The sequence below is a fragment of the Podarcis filfolensis genome, assembly GCF_964270895.1.
Source record: "Podarcis filfolensis genome assembly, chromosome: 2".
Classification (NCBI taxonomy): Eukaryota; Metazoa; Chordata; class Lepidosauria; order Squamata; family Lacertidae; genus Podarcis; species Podarcis filfolensis.
This window is the reverse complement of record NC_139605.1, coordinates 11,133,410-11,156,685: the sequence shown is the minus strand read 5'-3', so window position 1 is coordinate 11,156,685 and position 23,276 is coordinate 11,133,410. Positions and strand designations below refer to the sequence as shown.

General features: G+C 48.9%; 2 protein-coding genes across 5 annotated transcripts in view; one reads left to right on the top strand and one right to left on the bottom strand.

Moving 5' to 3' along the window:
* NOTCH4 (notch receptor 4) overlaps positions 1 to 23,276 on the bottom strand; it is a 110,127-nt gene that overhangs the window by 39,407 nt on the left and 47,444 nt on the right. The window contains exon 1 of one of the 4 annotated variants that reach the window (XM_083600300.1): positions 1,628 to 1,965. The exons of 2 other annotated variants lie outside the window; for them this stretch is intronic. In XM_083600300.1, the coding sequence (XP_083456426.1) occupies positions 1,628 to 1,670 (43 nt within the window). In that variant the 5' untranslated portion in view covers positions 1,671 to 1,965. Of the gene's footprint in view, positions 1 to 49; positions 83 to 1,627; positions 1,966 to 23,276 lie in introns of those variants that run through there. One more of the 4 variants, XM_083600301.1, reaches the window with a different exon arrangement.
* LOC310756666 (uncharacterized protein) lies at positions 9,609 to 21,469 on the top strand. Its single transcript, XM_083601187.1, has 4 exons — positions 9,609 to 9,794; positions 11,169 to 11,871; positions 16,353 to 16,449; positions 17,745 to 21,469. The coding sequence occupies exons 2-4, from the start codon at positions 11,191 to 11,193 to the stop codon at positions 18,971 to 18,973; spliced, it is 2,007 nt and encodes a 668-aa protein (XP_083457313.1). The 5' UTR covers positions 9,609 to 9,794; positions 11,169 to 11,190; the 3' UTR covers positions 18,974 to 21,469.

Sequence of the window (23,276 nt, the reverse complement as noted above, 5' to 3'; positions counted from 1 at the left end):
TTAGTTTTATTGGTACGGAGCAACATATAGTTACATCAGTTGCCTCTACCTGTAGTTTAAAGCAGTGCAGCCTGGAAACAGGCTAAGCCAGGGCCCAGGCCGGTCCACTGTTCCTCCGACCTTGTGGGGGGCCGGACTATATTTTGAAAAATAATAATAATGGACGAATTCCTATGCCCCACAAATAACCCAGAGATGCATTTTAAATAAAAGCACACATTCTACTCAAGTAAAAACACCAGGCAGGGCCCACAAATAACCCAGAGATGCATTTTAAATAAAAGGACACATTCTACTCATGTAAAAACATGCCGATTCCCAGACCGTCCGCGGGTCGGATTTAGAAGGCGAATGGGCCAGATCCAGCCCCTGGTCCTTAGTTTGCCTACCCTTGGGCTAACCGCTTATTTTGCTGCTTTGCGTGAAAACTCACACAAAGGGAGAGAGCACGGCTGTGGGATAGAGCACATGGCTTGAGGGTAGATGGCCCAGGGTTCAACTGTTAGTAGCTCAAAGGATATGAAACAGCAGGAGCTGTCACTGGTTACACACAGTAACCTGATTCACAGCTCCTTTGCCACAATTCCAGTTCCTCAATTCATGCTTTTTTTACATCAGGGAGGGAGAACCTGTGTTATTCCAGAGCATGTTGCTGGACTCCAGCTCTCATCAGCCTCAGCCAGCATGGCCAGTGGTCAGAGATGATGGCGAATTGCAGTCCATAATATCCAAGGGGCTACAAGTCCCCCTCTCAGTTTGATTTACGTATACCTATCCAATGAGCAGTAGTGATGTATGGAAGTGAAAGCTGGACCATAAAGAAGGCTGATCACTGAAGCATTGATGCTTTTGAATTATGGTGCTGGAGGAGACTCTTGAGAGTCCCATGGACTGCAAGAAGATCAAACCGATCCATTCTGAAGGAAATCAGCCCTGAGTGCTAACTGGAAGGACAGATCCTGAAGCTGAGGCTCCAATGATTTGGCCACCTCATGAGAAGAGAAGACTCCCTGGAAAAGACCCTGATGTTGGGAAAGATTGAGGGCACTAGGAGAAGGAGATGACAGAGGACGAGATGGTTGGACAGTGTTCTTGAAGCTACCAGCATGAGTTTGACCAAACTGCGGGAGGCAGTGGAAGACAGGAGTGCCTGGCGTGCTCTGGTCCAGGGGGTCACGAAGAGTCGGACACAACTAAACAACAACATCCAATGAGCAAACCTAAGTGTGGTTTTGCACATATATGTGTGCAGTGTGACCACACGTACAAACATGCAAATGGAAACAGTTATGCGTACACAAATAAGCCACACACTGCCCCAAAAAGCCACATCAACTGCATACAAAAATGTATAGATAAATGGTGCTTCCGGTTGCCAACATTTCAGCCCTTCTCTGCAGCTGTGCGTCTCTCACGGCAGTTGGATCTGGAGCAATTCAGCAGCTGATAGCATCACTCTCTGTACCAAGGCAAACACTGAGCATTGCTGTGGTCAGATCAAATTGCTGGCAAAGGCACAGTTGCATAGATGGGCTGAGAAGTTGGTAACCTTCCCCGGCTGAAATCCAGCGAGGATGAAGGACTGAACCCCTTCCACCTGCCACAGGTTGGCTAACTTAATACTCACCTCGAGCGAGTGGAATCAAGGCCAGCAGCAGCAAGCGATCCATCCTGTTTGAAGACCACCCTACAGGACCCCCCCCCCCGCAACTTCCCTTCCTATCCGTCCAGAAGTGAGCTCAGAAGGCAGAACCCAGGCGTCCGGGGAAGGGTGTCAAAAAGCGAAGCCAAGATTGTTGGACAGAACCGGATCAAGAGGTGTCCCTTGGGTGCCTCCCACCCACGGAGCCCCCCATATCTGCAGATGGGCTGCACGGCTGTGCAACGGATTTCTCCCTGTCACCCCCCACCCCCGCCCTGCTTAAAGAACGAGGGACATCCTGCCGTCTCTGTACTCCATTGTCAAAGGTTTCCTGCCCCACACAATGCATGGGAGGAGAAAGGTTTCCTGTTACCCAGGGAACTCTCGTCAACATGCAAACAGGGTGGGGAGAATATGGGAGGGGGGGAGAGGACAACCCTGGAGGGGGCACTGCACCCAAAAGAACATGGCACTGTGGACTAAGGCATTAGAGGACTCACTGCGACCCTGTGCTGAGAAGACAGGGAGGCCAACACGACTGCACCTCACTGCCAGGCAAGAAAACTCTTCCCGTTATGGGCAAACGTTGCACAAAAGCTGAAGCAATTTGGTTTCGATGCAAGAGGACAGAGTTTGAATTTCAGCCCTCTAGTGCAGTTGGTGGGGGGATTTCTCCTAATATGCCTGGAAACCCCAGAGAGTTTGTGGGAGACAGTACTGAGCTAGATAAGTGAGGGAGAACATTAGGGCTCAAATGTAGCCCTCCAATCCTCTCTGTCTGGTCCACGCCATTCAGTCTCCCCAGACCACACCTCTCCCCGTGCCTCCCATCCTCTGTATGTGGCTTTTGCCGGCCTAGGCTTTTTCCCTGAACTTGTCTAGAGAGAGAATAGAGTGAGGTCTAGGATGGGCCTTGGATGGAAATGCACTACACCCATACAGTCAATGCCTCGTGTTGCGTCCGCTTCATGTTGCATCTTTTTGGGTTATGAACGCAGCACCGGGTTCGCTGCGTGCGCATGCGCAGAAGGAATCTGCACGCTTTACGCATGCGCAGAAGCGATCTGCACACTTTATGCATGCGCAGAAGCGCTCTTTTGTGCCGCGCACGTGCGCAGAAGCAGCACTCTAGTTGAGGACTTTTCAGGGTGCAAATGGCACCCTGGAACGGATCGAGTCCACAACTAGAAGTACCACTTGTAAAGCAGTGTCACTTTAAGCAGCCCTAAGAATTCTGGGAACTGTTGTTTTTTAAGGGTGCCACTATTCCTCTCCCAGAGCTACAATTCTAAGAAGGGCTTGTCTTGGTATTCAAAAGCCAAGTTCGTAGCTTGCGAATGCTGGGTTAGGCCCCATCTGCACAGTACATTTAAAGCAGTATCACATCACAGTCACAGCTTCCCCGCCCCCGCCCCCCCAAATCCTAGGAAGTGTATTATGGGTTGTTATGTACTAAGTTGAATAGAATCCAAAATGCAGCAGCCTGACTGGTCCTAGAACAATAGGCTCCAGAATGCAGCAGTCTGATTGGTCCACAGGAGCCACCCAATCCAGCTCCAGGTGGAAGTGAATCCGCAACCTGATTGGCCTACAGGTGAATCCCAGAAATTAGCCAATCACGCATTGCCCATTATGTAAATAATGTATATAAGGCAGACATTCTGGGGGAACCTCCATTCCTCCTCACCACTATGAGCTGAATAAAGAGCATGAAATCCACTCTCGACTCTGAATATATTTCTGAGCCATTCCAGAAATAACAAACCCAGATGAAGACAAAAGGGTGTGATCAACTTGAATGGGAAACAGGGAAATGTAAATACAGTGGTACCTCTGGATACGAACGGGATCCGTTCTGGAGCCCCGTTCGCATCCTGAAGTAAACATAACACGTGACTGAATGTCTGCACGTGTTGAGTTTCGCCACTTCCGTGTATGCACGTGACGTCATTTTGACCGTCTGCGCATGCACGAGCGGCGAAACCCGGAAGTAACATGCTCCTTACTTTCGGGTCACTGCGGAGCGCAACCCGAAAATACTTAACTTGAAGCTACTGTAACCCAAGGTATGACTGTATCTCTTTTGTTACACTTGATGGGCGCTTGGTGGAGGGCAAGGGGAACCTTGGGGCAGGGTCCAGGATGCTCAGATTACTGCCACCAGACCTCCCCTTTCATGATGTAACCGTGATGTATGAGTGATGTAGTTTGTGGGGGATGTAACATGGGGATTAGCAGCTAATAAAAGTTTGGGTGCTCTTTTGTTCGGGGCTTCCATCTTGTTCCACCTTGTGGCAGGTGGGAGTCCTGTGGTGACAGTCTTCAATAAAAAGCAAGCCTACTGGCTGCTGTTTTGCTCTGGTATTCCTGGCTGGTGTTCTTGTTTTTTGGCTGCCCTTGAAGCTGTCCCAGAAACTCCAGCGGGTGCAGAACGCTGCAGCGAGGCTCCCTACAGGGTCTCTGCCATGGGAGCATATTCACCCAGTGCTTTTCCAGCTGCATTGGCTCCCAATGGAATACAGGGTCAGATTTAAGGTGCTGGTTTTGACCTTTAAAGCCCTTCACAGCCTAGGACCCTCATACCTACAGGACCGCCTCTCCCGGTATGCCCCACGGAGGACCTTAAGGTCCATATATAGCAACACCCTAGAGGTCCCAGGCCCTAAGGAAGTTAGATTAGCCTCAACCAGAGCCAGGGCCTTCTCAACACTGGCTCCGACCTGGTGGAACGCTCTGCCTCATGAGACCAGGGCCCTGAGGGATCTGATTTCTTTCCGCAGGGCCTGTAAGACAGAGTTGTTCCGCCTGGCCTTTGGCTTAGAATCAGTTTGATTCTCTCCCCCCCTTTCTTTTTCCTTTCTCCTCCTATAAAGAGACTGCATCCTAATGTTTTAATCTTGTATCTTAATCTTTTAAACTGTATTTTAATCAACTTGTTTTTATTATTGGTTGTTAGCCGTCCTGAGCCCGGTCTTGGCTGGGGAGGGCGGAGTAATAATAATAATAACAAAAATAACAACAACAACAACAATTTTGTCTAAGGGAGCCCTCAGATTTCTCCGTTAACAGTTCAATGTCCCATCTAGTCTAGCATCCTGTTCTCACAATGGGCAAACAGGTGGCTCTGGAAAACTCTCCAGCAAGACCTAAGCACAAGAGTATTCTCCCCCCCCCCCCCCGTGATCCACAGGATTCAGAAGGATCCCTGCCTCCAACAACAGAGGCTGAGGATAGCCATCATGGCTGATAACCATTGATAGCCTTACTCTTCATGAATTTGCTCAGTCCTCTTTTAAAGACATCCAAGTTTATCATCGCCTCCTGCGGGAGTGAGTTCCACAATTTAACTATGCCCTGCATGAAGAAGTATTTATTTTCTTTTATCTGAGCTTGTGGATAGAAGCTCCAGTCCTTTCTTGGAGACTTTTGCAGGGGATTCTCCAGCTAAGGGATATCCTGCCATCTCCGCTTCAGCTTGGGATGCTGTTGGGTTTCTTGCAGTGCAGTTTAGTCTAAGATAAACGAAAGACTTAGATAAACAGGATGAGCTTTGGAAGAGACCCGCTATATCATTGTGCTTTGAGGGAAAGCTGGAACTGTTGCAGGGGCAAGAAGAAGATGTTGATACATCAAAAGCTGTGCAGATAGCATTGCAGACAAGTGCCTTTGTTATTGAACTTCATGAAGCAGTTGAGCAGAGGGATGTATCACAAAGCATTTATTTTTATTCCCCCCCCCTTTTTTTGGAACAGTTTTATTCGAGTTTGGGATTTTTACATACATTATATTATCTCCTTCCAAATTTTAAATTTCCTGCACAATTATCCTCAGCCATGGGCATAGTGTCTTTAGTTTCCACCGAATGTCATTTGTTCCAGTAGTTTTTATCCATTGAAGATAGGGGTTCCATCTGTTCCTTATTGTGGTGGACTTGACCTTCCACGTTGTTTCCTGTGACATGACTGCGACAATGTCTGACTGAACAAGTTCAAACAAATAACTATTCCATGCCTCTACTTTCCATTTTTCTCTGTCTTTCCAACCTAAAGCTATCGTTGCCTTTCCCGCTAATATCATAGCTTTGAAGGTAAACTGGTCACCTTTCTCTATAGCCGTGTTTCCAAGTACAGTGGTACCTCAGGTTACATATGCTTCAGGTTACATACGCTTCAGGTTACAGACTCCGCTAACCCAGAAATAGTGCTTCAGGTTAAGAACTTTGCTTCAGGATGAGAACAGAAATTGTGCTTTGGCAGCGTGGCGACAGCAGAAGGCCCCATTAGCTAAAGTGGTGCTTCAGGTTAAGAACAGTTTCAGGTTAAGAACGGACCTCCGGAACGAATTAAGTACTTAAGCTGAGGTACCACTGTATACCCATTGTCATGAAATCAAAGTCTGTTGAAAGCTTCACTTAAAAAAAATCATTAATAACCTGTATCACAAAGCATCTACGGTGAATAGAAAAAAGAATTCCGAGGCTTAATGGTTTGCAACTGGGGCAGTCCTGGAGTCCTTCCTAAAATGGCAGAGCTTCTCTAATTTGACAGTTCTCAGAGATCCCTGGGAAGAGGGATCGACTGCTAAACCAATCTGGGAATTGCAGCTCCATGAAGAGAACAGGGGTTTTGCCGGACAATTTTAGGAGTGGTTTAACAATCAATCCCTCTTCCCAGGGAACTCAGGGAATTGTAGCTCTCTGAGGGGAACGAGGGTCTCCTAACAATTCTTAGCACCCATGTTATGTACTGAGTTGAATAGGATCCAAAATGCAGCAGTCTGGCTGTGCAAGTTTAAAAGGGGGAATGTTATTCTGCTAAATTTTAGAACATGTTAACACAAGTTGGAAAGGATATAATCAAACAATATATAACACACTGTAAACCTGATAGATATTGTAACCAAGGTCTTGGGCCCAACGTATTATTGCACTTTTCACCCCCTCCTCTTTAACCTCCCAATCCAGGAGGAGGTTGTACATCTTTGAGATGTGTTTTCTTTTGGTTTGAATTCTTTTTCTAATCTTGAAGTTTCTTTTTCTAATCCTTTTCGTTTGTCGATACTCAATCTCTCATTGTAGCCAATCTGTCACATACCCTCTAATTTCTTCAAATTTATTCAAATTTAGCTTATTGTTTTTTTCTTCTAATACCATTCTATACGTTGCCCAGTCACCTTTTGCATCTTTCCTTTTTACAGCCGTGGCTTCTATTGGAGAGGTCCACCAGGGGGCTTTAGGTTCCAACAACATCTTGTATTTCTCCCAGATCTTATAAAGAGATTTCCTGATTATATGATTTTTAAAAACCCTGTGCGCCTTTACCTTATTGTAAACTAAATATGCATGCCAGCAGAATCGGTTATCGAAACCCTCTAGGTCTAGCAAATCTGTATCTTTGAGTATGATCCACTCCCTGATTGCAGACAGTTTTAGATTCCAACTCCCACCCACCAGCATGGCCAGCAGTCAGGGATGATGGAAGTTGAGGCACTGAGGGGCATTTAGGGGCAGGCAATATCTGGAGGGCCACAGGTTGCCTATCTTTGGTCTGAGACATCGAAATACTCTGATGGCCTAGGGCATTGAACTTCAACTGGTCTCAGGTGGGTTACAGCAGCAGCAGCAGCAGCAGCAGCAGCAGCAGCAGCAGCAGCAGCAGCAGCAGCAGCAGCACACAAATGGAGTAAGCCCCATTAAACATCAATAAACTTCTGACTAGCCATGTAAACCACTGTACTGTAAGTTAATTGTTCAATGAATTCTTAACTGAGTGCCAGGCTTCAAAATTTCTAAAAATTGCATCCGTTGCTCCACCCACTGGTCACTACTGCCATGTGGCCCTTGGAAAGCTGACCATAAAGGAATGTGGCCCTCAGGCTGGAAATGGTTATCCATCCTGGAGCGCAATAAGGAGCCAGCCAGTCAAGCAAAATTGCTTTACAGTGGTACCTCGGGTTAAGTACTTAATTCGTTCCGGAGGTCCCTTCTTAACCTGAAACTGTTCTTAACCTGAAGCACCACTTTAGCTAATGGGGCCTCCCGCTGCCGCCGGAGCACAATTTCTGTTCTCATCCTGAAGCAAAGTTCTTAACCCGAGGTACTATTTCTGGATTAGCGGAGTCTGTAACCTGAAGCGTATGTAAGCTGAAGCGTCTGTAACCCGAGGTACCACGCCTTCAGAACCCAACTCTCCTCGAATTTTTGCTTCTGAGCCTCTCTAGGTATAGCAGGGAGCTGCTGCCTGTACAGTGGTACCTCAGGTTAAGTACTTAATTCGTTCCGGAGGTCCGTTCTTAACCTGAAACTGTTCTTAACCTGAAGCACCACTTTAGCTAATGGGGCCTCCTGCTGCTGCTGCGCCGCCACTGCGTAATTTCTGTTCTCATCCTGAAGCAAAGTTCTTAACCCGAGGTACTATTTTTGGGTTAGCAGAGTCTGTAACCTGAAGCGTATGTAACCCGAGGTACCAATGTATATTAATAAGGCTGCAACCTTATACAGTGGTACCTCTGGATGCGAAGGGGATCCGTTCCGGAGCCCTGTTCACATCCTGAAGCGAACGCAACCCGTGTCTGCACGTGCGCGGGTCACGATTTGCCGCTTCCGCACATGCGCGTGATGTCATTTTGAGCATCTGCGCATGGGCGAGCGGCGAAACCCAGAAGTAACACGCTCCGTTCCTTCCGGGTCACTGTGGAGCGCAAGCCGAAAACGCTCAACCTGAAGCTACTTCAACCCGAGGTATGACTGTACAGTGGTACCTCGAGTTAAGTACTTAATTCATTCTGGAGGTCCGTTCTTAACCTGAAACTGTTCTTAACCTGAAGCACCACTTTAGCTGATGGGGCCTTCCGCTGCCGCCACGCCACCGCCACACAATTTCTGTTTTCATCCTGAAGCAAAGTTCTTAACCCGAGGTACTATTTCTGGGTTAGCGGAGTCTGTAACCTGAAGCGTATGTAACCCGAGGTACCACTGTATACCTTTACTTGAGAGTACGTCCCACTGAACTTAGCTCTGAGCAGCCCTGAACAAGAGTTGCCCTGTACATTATTTATTCTTCTGTTTATTGCTATTACTCCCGTTGCATTTACAGTCCGCATTTCCTCCAAGGGAATCCAGGTAGTTTACATGGCTCTCTCCCCATCTGCCCCGCCCTCCATTTCAATCTCACAACAACCCTGCGATGTAGGTTGGGCTGAGCAAGGCATTTTAATCTTGCTCCACCCGGGTCCTAGTCCACCACCCCACTTCTTCCAGCCACTTCCCACAAAACACCTCGAAGCAACATCGTCTCCAGGCACTGCGGTCGTCTGCAAGGGATTCCCATTGTCTCCCCAGACAGATGCCCCTAAGAATGACACCGGTTTCACACAGACAAAACGCAGTGTCTCTGCTGTTGAAGGGCCATCTGTCATGGTTGCTGTAGTTGAGATCCCTTGCATTGCAAGGGGTTGGACTGGATGACCCTCGGGCCCCTTCCGACGCGACAATTATATGAGTCTTCTGTTATGTACTGAGTTGAATAGGATCCAAACTGCAGCAGTCTGATTGGTCCTAGAACAATAGGATTCAGAATGCAGCAGTCTGATTGGTCCTAGAACAATGCAGCAGTATGATTGGTTGGCAGGAACCACCCAATCATGCTCCAGATAGAAGTGAATCCACAACCTGATTGGCTTACAGTAGAATTCCGGAATTAGCCAATCATGTGCAGCCCATTGTGTAAATAATGTATATAAAGCAGATACCTTGAGGGGACATTCATTCATTCCTCCTCACCACTATGAGCTGAATAAAGAGCATGAAATCACTTTGCGAGTATATTTCATCTTCCCTTCTCTCTCTCTCTCTCTCTCTCTCTCTCTCTCTCTCTCTCTCTCTCTCCCTCAAGGGGTTAAGTGCAGCGAGCTTCGCGCGCCTAGAGAGGAGGGAAACCAGAGCCACATGGCGAGGAAGGGAAGGGAAGGGAAAGAGTGCGCAAAGAGATAGAAAAGCAGTGAGGTCACTTTCCTGCCCCACCTTCTCCCCTTCCTGGTACGAAGCTTCCCTTTTGCACCGCCAGCGCTCCCTCCCCCTTTCCATCATTTCCTTCTGCTGGGGACGGCAGGAGCCCGGAACGTGGACGGTTTGCAAAGGCAGTGGAAGCAACAGGCGAGTGAATAATAATAATAATAATGATGATGATGATGATGATGATGATGATGATGCTGATAGGAGTCAGGATTCCTGGGAGGGAGAAGAGGGGTGGGAGGTGGGATTCGGGAGAGTCAGAGATGTGGCGGGCGTTTTCCCAGTCTCCCAGGTGGACGCAGGCAGGCAGGAGTACCTAAGATGAAACGTGTTGGCTTAACACACACACACACGTGTATGCTAACAGCAGCCTCCTTCTGCAGAAGGAATTAGCAGCTGCCTTGCATGCAGAAGGTTCCCCCGGTTCAGGCGCGGAGTGAAGGCACAAAGTGCCCGCGCCCTCCCAGATCCAGGACAGGCTCATATCCCAGGAATCTGTGATCAGCATCACAGCCAAGCACACACAAGCCCTTCCAGGAATGAGCAGCACCTGTGGTTGGTGCACCTGCCTTGCATGTAGAAGGCCTCCGTTCAGTCCCCAGCGGCATCTACGGGTTCAGCCTGAAAGCCTGGAGAAGCGCTGCCGGTCAGTGTTTTGACAGCACTAAGCTGAGATGCCAGAAGGGGGGAAAATGGAGGCAGTAAGAGATTTTACTTTCTTGGGCTGCATGATCACTACAGATGGTAACAGCAGCCACGAAATTAAAAGACGCCTGCTTCTTGGGAGAAAAGCAGTGACAAACCTAGACAATATCTTAAAAAGTAGAGACATCACCTTGACATCAAAGGTCCGTATAGTTAAAGCTATGGTTTTCCCAGTAGTGATGTATGGAAGTGAGAGCTGGACCATAAAGAAGGCTGATCAGAGTTCAAGGATGTTTTCCAGCCCGGGGTGTGTGAAGCAGGGCAAGTGAGGGATGTGGCCTTCTTGGGAGACACCTGAGGGCCATGTACGGAAATCACATTGCTTCTCTTTTACTCTTTCCCTATTTTTCCTGTTGTTCCCTGTGTTGAGTTTAAGATTGTAAGCTCCTTGGGGCAGGGACCTCTTGCACTCAGTGAAGTGCCATGCACAGGGACTTTGTCCTGGAAGATTCAATTGCTTTGTTGTTGTTTTTTAACTGTTTTAATTGCTATGGAATTGTTTTATTTCTTCATTTTAACTATGTGTGGATTTTATAACTAGATTTTATATTTGCAAACCACTTAAAAAGCCTTTTTGGCATACAAACGGATAAATAACAATGACTGCCAATTTGTCTTCACAATGCGGCCTTAAGTGCATGTCCACATTCCTCAGATTGGGAAGCGATAGGGATGTGGTGCATTGAAGGGAGATACTTATTTGGTCCAATCTTGCACCGGTTTCCTTTTTCCCATTTAAACTGATCGAATTTCCATGCTCGCTTCGGCAGCACATATACTAAACTGATCGAATTTCCTTTCCTTTTCTAGGTGCCGCGTGCCAGGAGTCAAAATGGAGGAGCGGGCCTCGCCAGGACCCAAGGGCATGCCAGGGAAAGAACTTCGCATTGTCCAAGTTGGGACGAGCGAGGAATCGATTCCACCTCGGGTTAAGGAAGAACCAGAGGATCGGGAGCAGGAGTTCTGGGAAGCCAGGAAGCAGGAATTCCTGAAGACGGCGGCACCGTCCTCGTATCCCGGGTGGGAAGACGCACAATCGCTTCGGCCCCCGACGGAGGAGAGCTCTGCAGGGACGAAGGCCTCCTTCGAAGGGGCGTCAGACACTAAGCAGTGGTCCAGAGAAGAGAGTGCGGATCTGGCACTGCTAGGCCTGAGCGGCAAGGAGGTCCACGAGGCTCAGGAAAACGCAGACGCCTCTGTGGGAGTGAAGGAGGAGATCCCAGACACCCTCAACATGGAGATGCGCTGCCAGCGCTTCCGGCATTTCGGTTACCGGGAGGCCGAGGGTCCCCGCAAGGTCTTCTGCCAGCTCTGGGAGCTCTGCTGCCAGTGGCTGAAGCCGGAGAGACACACCAAGGAGCAGATCCTGGAGCTGGTGATCCTGGAGCAGTTCCTGATGATCCTGCCCCTGGAGATGCAGTGCTGGGTTCGAGAGAGGGGGCCGGAGACCGGCAACCAGGCTGTGGCCCTGGCGGAGGATTTCCTGTGGAGGCCGCAAAGGACGGAGCAGAAGGTGAGGGCAGATTGCTTGTCGAGCAGGAAGGGACCCCAGGAGGTCATCCAGCCCAACCTGCTGCTTGGTGTGGGGTCAAAAGTTTATTTATGAAGTGCTTGTATCCCACCTCTTCCCCAAGGAGCTCAAGGGACACTGCAGATCTGAATTCGCCACTGCGCTACTGAATACACACTAGGGTGGATTTGATTCAAATCAAATCAATTTAAATCACGATTTAAATCATTAGTCAGTAAGGCTTGGTTTAAAATAATTTTTTTTACAGAAAGACTCATTCTTGCTGGTATAATCTTAATATTTACAACCAATCAGATGAAGGTTTCCTTTTTGGAATAATAAATTTTCAGAGTAGTTTTTACAGTTATATCAAAAATTACTGATTTGGTTATACTATTAGAAATACATAGACCAATAATTATGAAATTATTGTGAGGAATAACAACAACAACAACAACAACAATAATAATAATTATTATTTATTATTTATACCCCACCCATCTGGCTGGGCTTCCCCAGCCACTCTGGCGGCCTCCAAAAAAATATTAAAATACTGTGATACATCAAACATTAAAAGCTTCCCTAAACAGGGCTGCCTTCAGATGTCTTCTAAAAGTCTGGCAGTTGTTGTTCTCTTTGACATCTGGTGGGAGGGCGTTCCACAGGGTGGGCACCACTACTGAGAAGGCCCTCTGCCTGGTTCCCTGTAACTTCGCTTCTCCCTGTGAGGGAACCGCCAGAAGGCCCTCGGTGTTGGACCTCAGTGTCCGGGTAGAACGATGGGGGTGGAGATGCTCCTTCAGGTATACTGGACCGAGGCCATTTAAGGCTTTAAAGGTCAGCACCAACACTTTGAATTGTGCTCGGAAATGTACTTTGAGCCAATGTAGGTCTTTCAATACCGGTGTTATATGGTCTCGGCGGCCGCTCCCAGTCACCAGTCTGGCTGCCACGTCCTGGATTAGTTGTAGTTTCCGGGTCACCTTCAAAGGTAGCCCCACGTAGAGCGCATTGCAGTAGTCTTAAGCGGGAGATAACCAGAGCATGCACCACTCTGGCGAGACAGTCCGCAGGCAGATAGGGTCTCAGCCTACGTACCAGATGGAGCTGGTAAACAGCTGCCCTGGACACAGATTTGACCTGTGCCTCCATGGACAGCTGTGAGTCCAAAATGACTCCCAGGCTGTGCACCTGGTCCTTCAGGGGCACAGTTACCCCATTTAGGACCAGGGAATCCTCCACACCTGCCCGCCTCCTGTCCCCCCAAAACAATACTTCTGTCTTGTCAGGATTCAATCTCAATCTGTTAGCCACCATCCATCCTCCAACCGCCTCCAGGCACTCACACAGGACCATCACTGCCTTCACTGGTTCTGATTTGAAAGAGAGGTAGAGCTGGGTATCCGCATACTGATGAACACCCAGCCCAAACCCCCTGATGATCTCTCCCAGCAGCTGCATGTAAATGTTGAAAAGCATGGGGGAGAGGACAGAACCCTGAGGCACCCCACAAGTGAGAGCCCAGGGGTCTGAACACTCATCCCCCCCCCACTTTCTGAACACGGCCCAGGAGGAAGGAGCGGAACCACTGTATGACAGTGCCCCCAGCTCCCAGCCCCTCAAGACGGTCCAGAAGGATGTTATGGTCGATGGTATCAAACGCCGCTGAGAGATCCAGCAGAACTAGGAAACAGCTCTCACCTTTGTCCCTAGCCCGCCGGAGATCATCAACCAGTGCGACCAAGGCAGTTTCAGTCCCATGATGAGGCCTGAATCCCTACTGGAAGGGATCCAAATGGTCCGCTTCTTCCAGGCGTGCCTGGAGTTGTTCAGCAACCACTCGCTCAATCACCTTGCCCAAGAATGGAAGATTTGAGACTGGGCGATAGTTGGCCATCGTGGCCACATCTAAAGATAGTTTTTTAAGAAGAGGTTTAATAACCGCCTCTTTCAGCAGGTCTGGGAAGGCTCCCTCATGGAGGGAAGCATTCACCACCCCATGAAGCCCATCGCCCAGCCCTTCCCGGCTAGCTTTTATAAGCCAAGATGGGCAAGGATCAAGGAGACAGGTGGTTGGTTTCACTTGTCCAAGCAGCCTGTCCACATCCTTGGAGGTAACAGATTGGAATTGATCCCACGCAATTTGACTAGACTCTCCTGCCCCGGCCCTGCTCCCACAGTGGCGTCTACCTCTTCCCGAATCTGAACGACTTTATCTGCAAAAAACTTTGCAAAATCACTGCAGGAGATCATGTGGCCCGTACTGGGCCCCGATGTAGCAGGTGGTTCTGCTAAATTGTGAACCACCTGGAAAAGTCTCCTGCTGCTGTTTTCTGCAGATGCAATAGAGGTGGTGAAGAAAGTCTTCTTCGCCGTCGCTACCGCCACTTGGTAGGCTCGACATTGAGCTCTAACCCGTGTCCAGTCAGCTTCAGAATGGGTCATCCGCCACCAGCGCTCTAGCCGTCTCAACGATTGTTTCATTGCCCTCAGATCCGTGGAAAACCATGGGGCTGTCCGGGCTCCATGCAATCGGAGAGGGCGCTTCGGAGCCAAATAGTCAATAGCCCTGGTTAACTCCACATTCCAGTGGGCCACCAGGGAATCAGCTGAAAGGCCATCAACATGAGATAAAGCATCCCCTACCACTCTCTGGAAACCATTTGGATCCATTAAGTGGCAGGGGCGGACCGTCCGAATCAGTCCCACTTCCCAGCGGAGGGGAAGGGTCACGGAGAAGTCCAGTTGCACCAGGAAGTGATCTGACCATGGCACTTCTTTCGTTTTGCTTTTACTTAGTGTCAGATCACCAACATCCATAGAGGTAAACACCAGGTCCAAGGCATATCTGCAGCTATGGGTTGGGCCAGACTTATTCAGGGACAGCCCCATGGAGGCTATGCTTTCCACGAAGTCCCGAGTGGCCCCTTGTAAGGTCGTGTCGGCATGGATGTTAAAATCCCCTGAGACAACCAAACTAGGTGTCTCCAGGAGAACATCTGCCACAACCTGAAGCAGTTCGGGCAGGGAATCCTTGGTGCAGCGGGGAGGACGGTACAACAAAAGGAATCCTGTACTGCCCCTATTGCCCAACTTCCAGAACATGCAATCAGAGAACTGGGTCTTCCCAATAGGACGCCTGGTGCAAACTAATGACTTCCTAAAAATCACTGCAACTCCCCACCCGCAAAGCCTGGGTTGCTGTGCGTAAGAGAAACCTGGTGGACAAGCAGCGGCAAGGACAGGCCCATCTGCTTCATCCAACCAAGTCTCTGTTACACATGCCAGGTCAATTCCTCCATCCATGATCAAGTCATGGATGGCAGTGGTCTTATGAATCATTGACCTGGCACTGCACAGCAGCACCTTCAGGTCATGTGGGTATCCCTTGCTGATTCTAGTATCCGTTCGGTCAGGACCAGACCCGGAGCCAGGGATAGCCCTTAGACAACGACTAAACCTGCCTCCTCTGTAATGTCATGGTCTGGTCTTAGTGTAACTCCTCCTCCTACCCGTGATCACTGAGATCGGTTGTCCCAATGCATCCCCCTCTGTGGAACATGCCCCAGCCATTTTGTTGGCTGGGACCCACTCCCTGGCAGCCCTGACCCCTCCCTTTAAGAACAAAATAAAACCTTAAAACAATAAAAAAACCAGGAAACAATAAAACAATACAAACAAAAAACTGTAAAAATTACAAATCAATCAAAATCAAACAAATTCCCAAACCCCCCACATACAAAAAAGTCAAAAGGGAAAGGAAAATTTTAAAACATTTTAAAAAGAACTCTGCGCCCCTCCGGGTCCTCATGGGCGGCAGCAGCAGCGACAGCAACCGTCCTTGTGAGGCCTGTCAGGCCCCAGCCCTGGGCCAGGTGGCGAGTGGCAGGAGCAGGGCCCTCAGGCACTCACGCAGGGCAGTCCTCCTGGGCAGCACAGCAATAGCAGTCCTTGTGAGGCCTGTCAGGCCCCGCCCTGGGCCAGGTGGCGAGTGGCAGGAGCAGGGCCCTTCTGCTGTACTTTATTGGAAGGTGAAAAATAATAATTTCCTCAATAACAGTTTAGACAATTTATTTAACTGGAACAATAACATAGCATATGTATCCGTGTTTGTTAACTGATGTGGTTAAACAATTTTAAAACAATACTTAGACTGAGTTATGGCACACATGAAAATCTTTAAAAAATCCTTATTTCCTGATGAGTAGCCTTTGGACTATAATGTAACTTAAATCGAAAACTGTCTTTAGGAAGTTTTTTCCTCCGAAAGCATTTTATTTTAAAAATCCGATTTAAATTTTAAAAAATCCCACTTTTTTTTAAAAAAATGATTTAAATTTAAAAAATCTGATTTTTTTATCTTTAAAAAAAATCATTGATTTTTGTCCACCCTGATACACACCAACATACATGTGCATATTCACATGGATTTCCAAACTCATTTAAAAAAACATATTGCATATTGTCCTTATTTTCCCCCCCAGACAGTGGAGGATTTGGACAGTTCTGCTGCCGGTTCCCCCAAGTCGGAGCTGGATCCGTCAGACATTGTGAAGATTGAGCTGCCCATGGATGGTGATGGTGAGGAGACTCAAAGTGGGGTTTTGGGGGGAGGTGGGGTACAGGTGAGGACAGAGCCCTTTGACAAAAGATTGAAGCCGCTGGTCAGAGGCAGGGATGGCTCTGAACATCAGTTGCTGGAAACCACAGGAAGGGACACGGTTTGGATATGTAATTCAAAACCTGTTTGAAGTCCATATCGTGATATTGGTTTCATAATTTTTGACCTTGCATTATATCGCAAATCATAATGTTGGTGTGTGTTCTGCAAAAATGACAATATGGAAAAAAACATGAAGCCAGCCAATGCTTCTCTCAATTCCTGCAGCCCCTGTTATTTTATTTTTAAATTTTTATTGATTTGGTTTTTTAAATTAATTTTTTTACAGAGATGTATATATCAAACATAAATCATAATTCCAAGAAATCTCCTGGTCATTTCCTCCCGCATCTTTTGTGATGATCCAAATCTTTTACATCTCCATTGTGTCCAGGATTCACTCTTAAGACTGCAAGTGATATTCCAACCCTACTAATAATTTTAACGGCTTACAATGGTCTTTAAGATAAGTTATAAATTTCCCCCGTTCCTTATTAAAATCTTGGTCTTCCTGATTTCTGATTCTTCCGGTCATTTTAGCCATTTCAGCATAATCCATCAACTTTACCCGTCATTCTTCTCTAGTAGGGACTTTATCTTCTTTCCATCTCTGGGCATACATCTGCAGCCCCTGTTAGCTCTGCCTGCTCAGCTCTCCCCTGACTCATGCAGGGGGGCAGCGGATCACAAGATCAGACGCCGGCAGAAATCACGATGCAGGAAAAACCGTGAAGCCAGCCAGTGCCTCTACTTAGCTCGGTATACAGTCTGTAACCTGAAGCATATGTAACCTGAGGTACCACTGTATTGCGATGTTTAGCTGCTGATATAGCACATACAGTGGTACCTCCGGTTATAGACGCTTCAGGTTACAGACTCCGCTAACCCAGAAATAGTACCTCGGGTTAAGAACTTTGCTTCAGGGTGAGAACAGAAATCGTGCAGCAGCAGTGGGAGGCCCCATTAGTTAAAGTGGTACCTCAGATTAAGAACAGTTTCAGGTTAAGAACGGACCTCCAGAACGAGTTAAATTCTAAACCCGAGATACCACTGTAGTTCAAAAGCAGATAGCGCCCAGCTCTACTTGTGCTCCAATCCTGCTTCCTGGTTTCCTACTGGCCTCTGGTTGGCCACTGTGAGAATGGGACCCTAAGCTAGATGGGACATTGGCCTGATCCAGCAGGCTCCTCTTAACCCCTTATTTGCGTTATTCCAGGAGTCAGTGACCAGCAGCAATATATCCTTGGGGGAGCGGCCGGCTTGGAGGAGGGGATGTACGGCCACGTGAGGAAGAAGGTGGTCTTGGGCCCCCGTCCGAAGACCCCGAAGGCACCGCCCAAGGAGAAGCCCCACAAGTGCCAGTACTGCGGGAAGATCTCTGACTGCCGCGCCCACCTGATCATCCACGAGCGGACGCACACGGGCGAGAAGCCGCACAAGTGCTCGGCCTGCGGCAAGTGCTTCACGCGGAAGGAGTCCCTCATCATCCACGAGCGCTTCCACACGGGCGAGAAGCCGTACAAGTGCTCGGCCTGCGGCAAGACCTTCAGCGACAAGATCGGGCGGCTGATCCACGAGCGGACCCACACGGGCGAGCGGCCCTACAAGTGCCCCGACTGCGGGAAGAGCTTCGGCACGCGCTGCAACCTCCTGCGCCACCGGAGGGTGCACACGGGGGAGAAGCCATACCGGTGCGCCGAGTGCGGCCAGAGCTTCCGCTACCGGCCGCAGCTGGTGATCCACGAGGGCAGCCACAAGGGGGAGAAGCCCTACAAGTGCCCCGAGTGCGGGGAGAGCTTCAGCCAGACACGGCACCTGGTCATCCACAAGTGGACCCACACGGGGGAGAGGCCCCACAAGTGCGCCGTCTGCGGCAAGAGCTTCAACCAGAAATCGGACCTGGTCACGCACACCCGGACCCACACAGGCGAGAAGCCGTACGCCTGCTCCGAGTGCGGGAAGAGCTTCATCTCCAGCTGCCAGCTGAGGAAGCACGAGCGGATCCACACGGGCGAGAAGCCCTACCAGTGCGCCGAGTGCGGGAAGCGCTTCACCTACAGCTCGCACCTGACGACGCACAAGCGCACCCACACGGGGGAGAAGCCCTACCAGTGCGCCGACTGCGGCAAGTGCTTCATCTCCAGCTCGCACTTCACCGCCCACAAGCGCACCCACACGGGGGAGAAGCCCTTCCGCTGCGCGCACTGCGGGAACGGCTACATCCAGAGGTCGCAGCTGGCCAAGCATGAGAGGTCCCACACGGGCGAGAAGCCCTACGCCTGCTCCGAGTGCGGGCAGAACTTTCGCTGGAGCCAAGGCCTCAAGAAACACATGCGGACGCACACAGGAGAGAAGCCCTACCAGTGCCCCAGGTGCGAGAAAACCTTCTCCAGCTCCTCCAACCTCTCCCGGCACCAGAAGATCCACGCCAGGGAGAAGCCGTAGCGGCAGCTTCGTGTCCGGATCCAGTGGTGGGATCGTGGGTGCAGTCGGGTGCAGGGATACCAAAGAAGGACGTCCAAAACGCCCAGGGGTTCAGTCCTAGTGCTTTATTCAAAGAAAGGTGCAGACTTCCAGCAAAGCAAGTGAATATACAGTGGTACCTTGGGTTACAGGCGCTTCAGGTTACAGACTGCGCTAACCCAGAAATAGTACCTCGGGTTAAGAACTTTACCTCAGGATGAGAACAGAAATCGCGCGGCGGCAGCGGGAGGCCCCATTAGCTAAAGTGGTACCTCAGGTTAAGAACATTTTCAGGTTAAGAACGGACCTCCAGAACGAATTAAGTTCTTAACCTGAGGTACCACTGTAAGCATTATCTGAGCTCCTTGCTACAACTAATTGTGGGGTTATCTTGACTACCAAGATGGCGTCTGCAGGCCTTCCAGAACATGCCGCCTTTGGTTCAGCACACTGACAAGCAGTGCTCTCACCTCTCTGACACCTCACCCTGACAAAACCTCTGGGGCTGCTGCAGCGAAAACCCGCTTTGAGGGACTTGTTTCTCTTCTCCCTGCCAAAAGACACACTCTCCTCCAGCTGCCAGCTGCCAGGGAACTGCAAGGGAGGGGCACTCTGGCTCACAGAACCAGCAAGTGGAACAAGGGCTGCTGGCTGGGTTTTTTTGGTATTGCTTTATGCCAGGTTTGGGGAACTTGTGGCCCTCTGGATGCAAGACTCCAGTTCCCATCATCCCCAGCCGATGCGGGCAATGGCCAGGAATGAAGGGAGCTGTGGTCCAGCAACACCTGGAGAGTTTTGGGTTCTGCCATTCTTGCTTTAGGGTGACCTGGAAGTAAGCCTGAAGTAGACTCTGAATATGCAAGGATGAGGTTTCATGGTTCAAGTGTGTCATAGGCCAGCTTTGAGAGTTTCCTTAATTGAAAGAGCCAGAAAATGAGTTCAGACGCAACACTATAGAAGAAGAGGAGTTTGGATTTGATATCCTGCTTTATCACAACCCGAAGGAGTCTCAAAGCGGCTAACATTCTCCTTCCCCATCCTCCCCCACAACAAACACTCTGTGAGGTGAGTGGGGCTGAGAGACTTCAGAGAAGTGTGACTGGCCCAAGGTCACCCAGCAGCTGCATGTGGAGGAGCGGGGAAGCGAACCTGGTTCCCCAGATTACGAGACTACCGCTCTTAACCACCACACCACACTGGCACTGTAGCCCGAGCAGATTGGAATAAAATTCAGATGGAAAGGGAATTGAAATATTTAGGCTGCCATCCCAGCCCTGCCCACTGAATTCAGTGGGACTTACTCCCAGGTGTGTTGAGTTAGGATCGCTGCTTCTGCAGGGCTGGTGTCTTAAAAAGGTTGGTGCTGGATTTCAAAAAGTAAACCTTGTTGGCAAGGAACGTGATGGGTTTGTTGGTTTTTAACAGCTCTGATGGATGTACACAACTGTTTTTAGGCACTGGGGAAGAGAGAATATTCTATTCTATTGTATTATAGAGGGATGTTTATCAATTTGCCATTGGTGCGTACCTACGTTATGGGCACATTTGTTTCTCGGCCGCGGTGATCCACCCAAAGCAGAAGGCAATATGTACAAAGTCACAGCAGTTTCGATTTTAGCAACTGTACTGACTGTAGGTATTGTGTAACTCCAGATCCTCATTAAATTCTAGCTGCTGTATCTCATGTGTAGTGGAACGTGCATTGCATTAAAAAATAAAATATCTTGCCCTTTCCCTCCGAGGAGCTCAAGGTCTCCACCGTTTCCTGCCCAACCCCAACATCCTGTAACAACCTGGTAAGGTGAATTAATTGAAAGTGTCAGGCCAAAAGCTGTTGTTCCAACAGTGGCCAACCGGCTGCCTCTGGGACGGTCACAAGCAGGATGGGAACAGCTGACTCCCCACTTATGGCTCCCAGAAACTGGTATTTGGAAGCACTCAAAGGGATTTCTAGCTGAGATTCCTTGATCCAGTTGTGTAATGGAACACCACCATGCTCTGTTTTCCTGGGGTGCTGTTTGCCAGAATTCTGCATGCCAGATAAGTCGGCTTTTCTCAGACAGAAACCCACCAAAATAAGCAGGTGAAGTGGTAAGGCTATGTAAGGTAAAGGTAAAGGACCCCGGGTGGTTAAGTCCAGTCAAAGGAGACTATGGGGTTGTAGTGTACACACCACAGAGCCATAGCATACAGAGCATAACACAAAAACACAGGAAGAGCCCAGCTAGATCAGATCAAGGGCCTATCCAGCCCAGCCGCCTGCTTTCACAGAGGCAAACTAGATGCCTGTGGGAAGCTCACATATACAGAACAACAAACCCCTGTGTTGCAAAACTTAACACTACAAACAATACAAGCAACACGCAGACCAGTATACTAGATAGCACTGTAACTCTTATTGCATAATATACATGATTTAGTAACAAAAACAAAATGTGTGCACTTGTCAATTCTCTAATATATTTGAAATCAATTGAACACACGTCTGTCAATCTTTGAAAGTCCGCAGAAGTATAATAAGTCTATGGTTGAAACAAAGTAATAGATGCTATCCTGTGGGCTAAGCGGTAAAACTTTTTTTAGGCGTTGATGGTGCCAAAGTCGTAGGTGAATAACAACGGACAGTGATCCCGGATAATCTGACTGTTTCGCTGGAATCTTCTTCAGCACAACTACAAAAGAATTCAAATATGAAACAATGACCTGTGTACGTGAAAACTATATAAACTTCACACATTACAATCCATATGCTACAACTACAATAAGAAGAACAAAGGTACATACCCCATAGATTAGAAAAATGCACAGGGAGCAGTGGTCATATGGATATGTAACCACTGCTACCAGTTGCGTGATACCTGAAGCATAAGTAACCATTCCCAGGTGGCGCTCATTACAGGGAGAATGAATTGCAGTAAGTCAATTTAAAAGTACAAAGCGATATAACAACAATGGAAAAAACATCAAATAAAACAATTTAAATCCAGTTCAGAATTGAGTCCTTCAGGGTGAATGGTCTTAAACCTAAAAATGAATTGAGATTCTTTCTGTCGTAGCCGTTTTTCATGATCTTGTCTTTTGTTGATGGTTTTCCGATTCACCCACAGTACTGTGAATGATAAATCCCTATCAGAATGATTCTGCGATATAAAATGCTCAACCAGAGGAGCTTCCAAGACAGCATTTCGGATGCGGGAACCATGTTCCCCTATCCTTACTCCAACCACACAAGTGGTGCAACCAACATACAAGAAGTTACAGGGACACCGAATTAAGTATACGACATCTTTAGTGGGAAGCTCACAAGCAGGACGCTGTGACGGGTGGCGCTGTGGGTTAAACCACAGAGTCTAGGACTTGCCGATCTGAAGGTCGGCAGTTTGAATCCCCGCGACAGGGTGAGCTCCTGTTGCTCGGTCCCTGCTCCTGCCAACCTAGCAGTTCGAAAGCACGTCAAAGTGCAAGTAGATAAATAGGTACCGCTCCGGCGGGAAGGTAAACGGCGTTTCCATGCGCTGCTCTGGTTCGCCACAAGCGGCTTAGTCATGCTGGCCACATGACCCGGAAGCTGTACGCCGGCTCCCTCGGCCAATAAAGCGAGATGAGCGCCACAACCCCAGAGTCAGTCACGACTGGACCTAATGGTCAGGGGTCCCTTTACCCACAAGCAGGACTTCAGCACAGGATCACTCTCCTCTCCTGTAGTTCCCAGTAATTCCTGGTTTTTGGAAGCACTGCTGTCTCCCGCAGTGGAGAGGGAACATGGCCATCATAGTTCATAGCCACTGTTGGCCTTATTCGCCATGAAAGTTCCTCCCCACATTTTTCACTTGCCTTAATTCGGATGATTAGGCCCCTAGATCATGGCTTCAGTGCAAGAGAAGATCATCGTCATTATTTTATTTATTACCTGCCTTTTACTAGCAGGTCCCGGAGCAGGTTACAACAATTTGAAATTCAGAGCACATGTTGTTTGTCTGTGTCAAGAGACAATGGAGTGAGCTTCCGGGGGTAGAGCCAAGCAGCTGTGTTAGCAGCGCCCAAGTGACCTCCGTGGGGCACAAGGCTAGGCAGCGTGTTTGGAGGTCCTGGGCTGCCCAGAGGATAAGACACACAGCCCTTCTCGTCCTCGCTGAAGGGGTCCAAAGGAAAGCCGAGCAAGATGCTTGGCACCAGCTTGGCTGCAGGAATTGCCAGAAGGAGTCGTATGAGTGGGACCCCACTCCAGATTTGTTTATGGTTTACTCCTTAGCCTTTTCTTCTACCAAAGGTATCCCACAAGGCA

Bases quoted from the DNA above. Each gene is read 5' to 3' on its own strand.
- LOC310756666 (XM_083601187.1), top strand. From the start codon at position 11,191: ATGGAGGAGCGGGCCTCGCCAGGACCCAAGGGCATGCCAGGGAAAGAA. The intron at 11,872-16,352 runs GTGAGGGCAGAT...TTTCCCCCCCAG, and splicing joins CGCAAAGGACGGAGCAGAAG to ACAGTGGAGGATTTGGACAG. The intron at 16,450-17,744 runs GTGAGGAGACTC...GCGTTATTCCAG, and splicing joins GCTGCCCATGGATGGTGATG to GAGTCAGTGACCAGCAGCAA.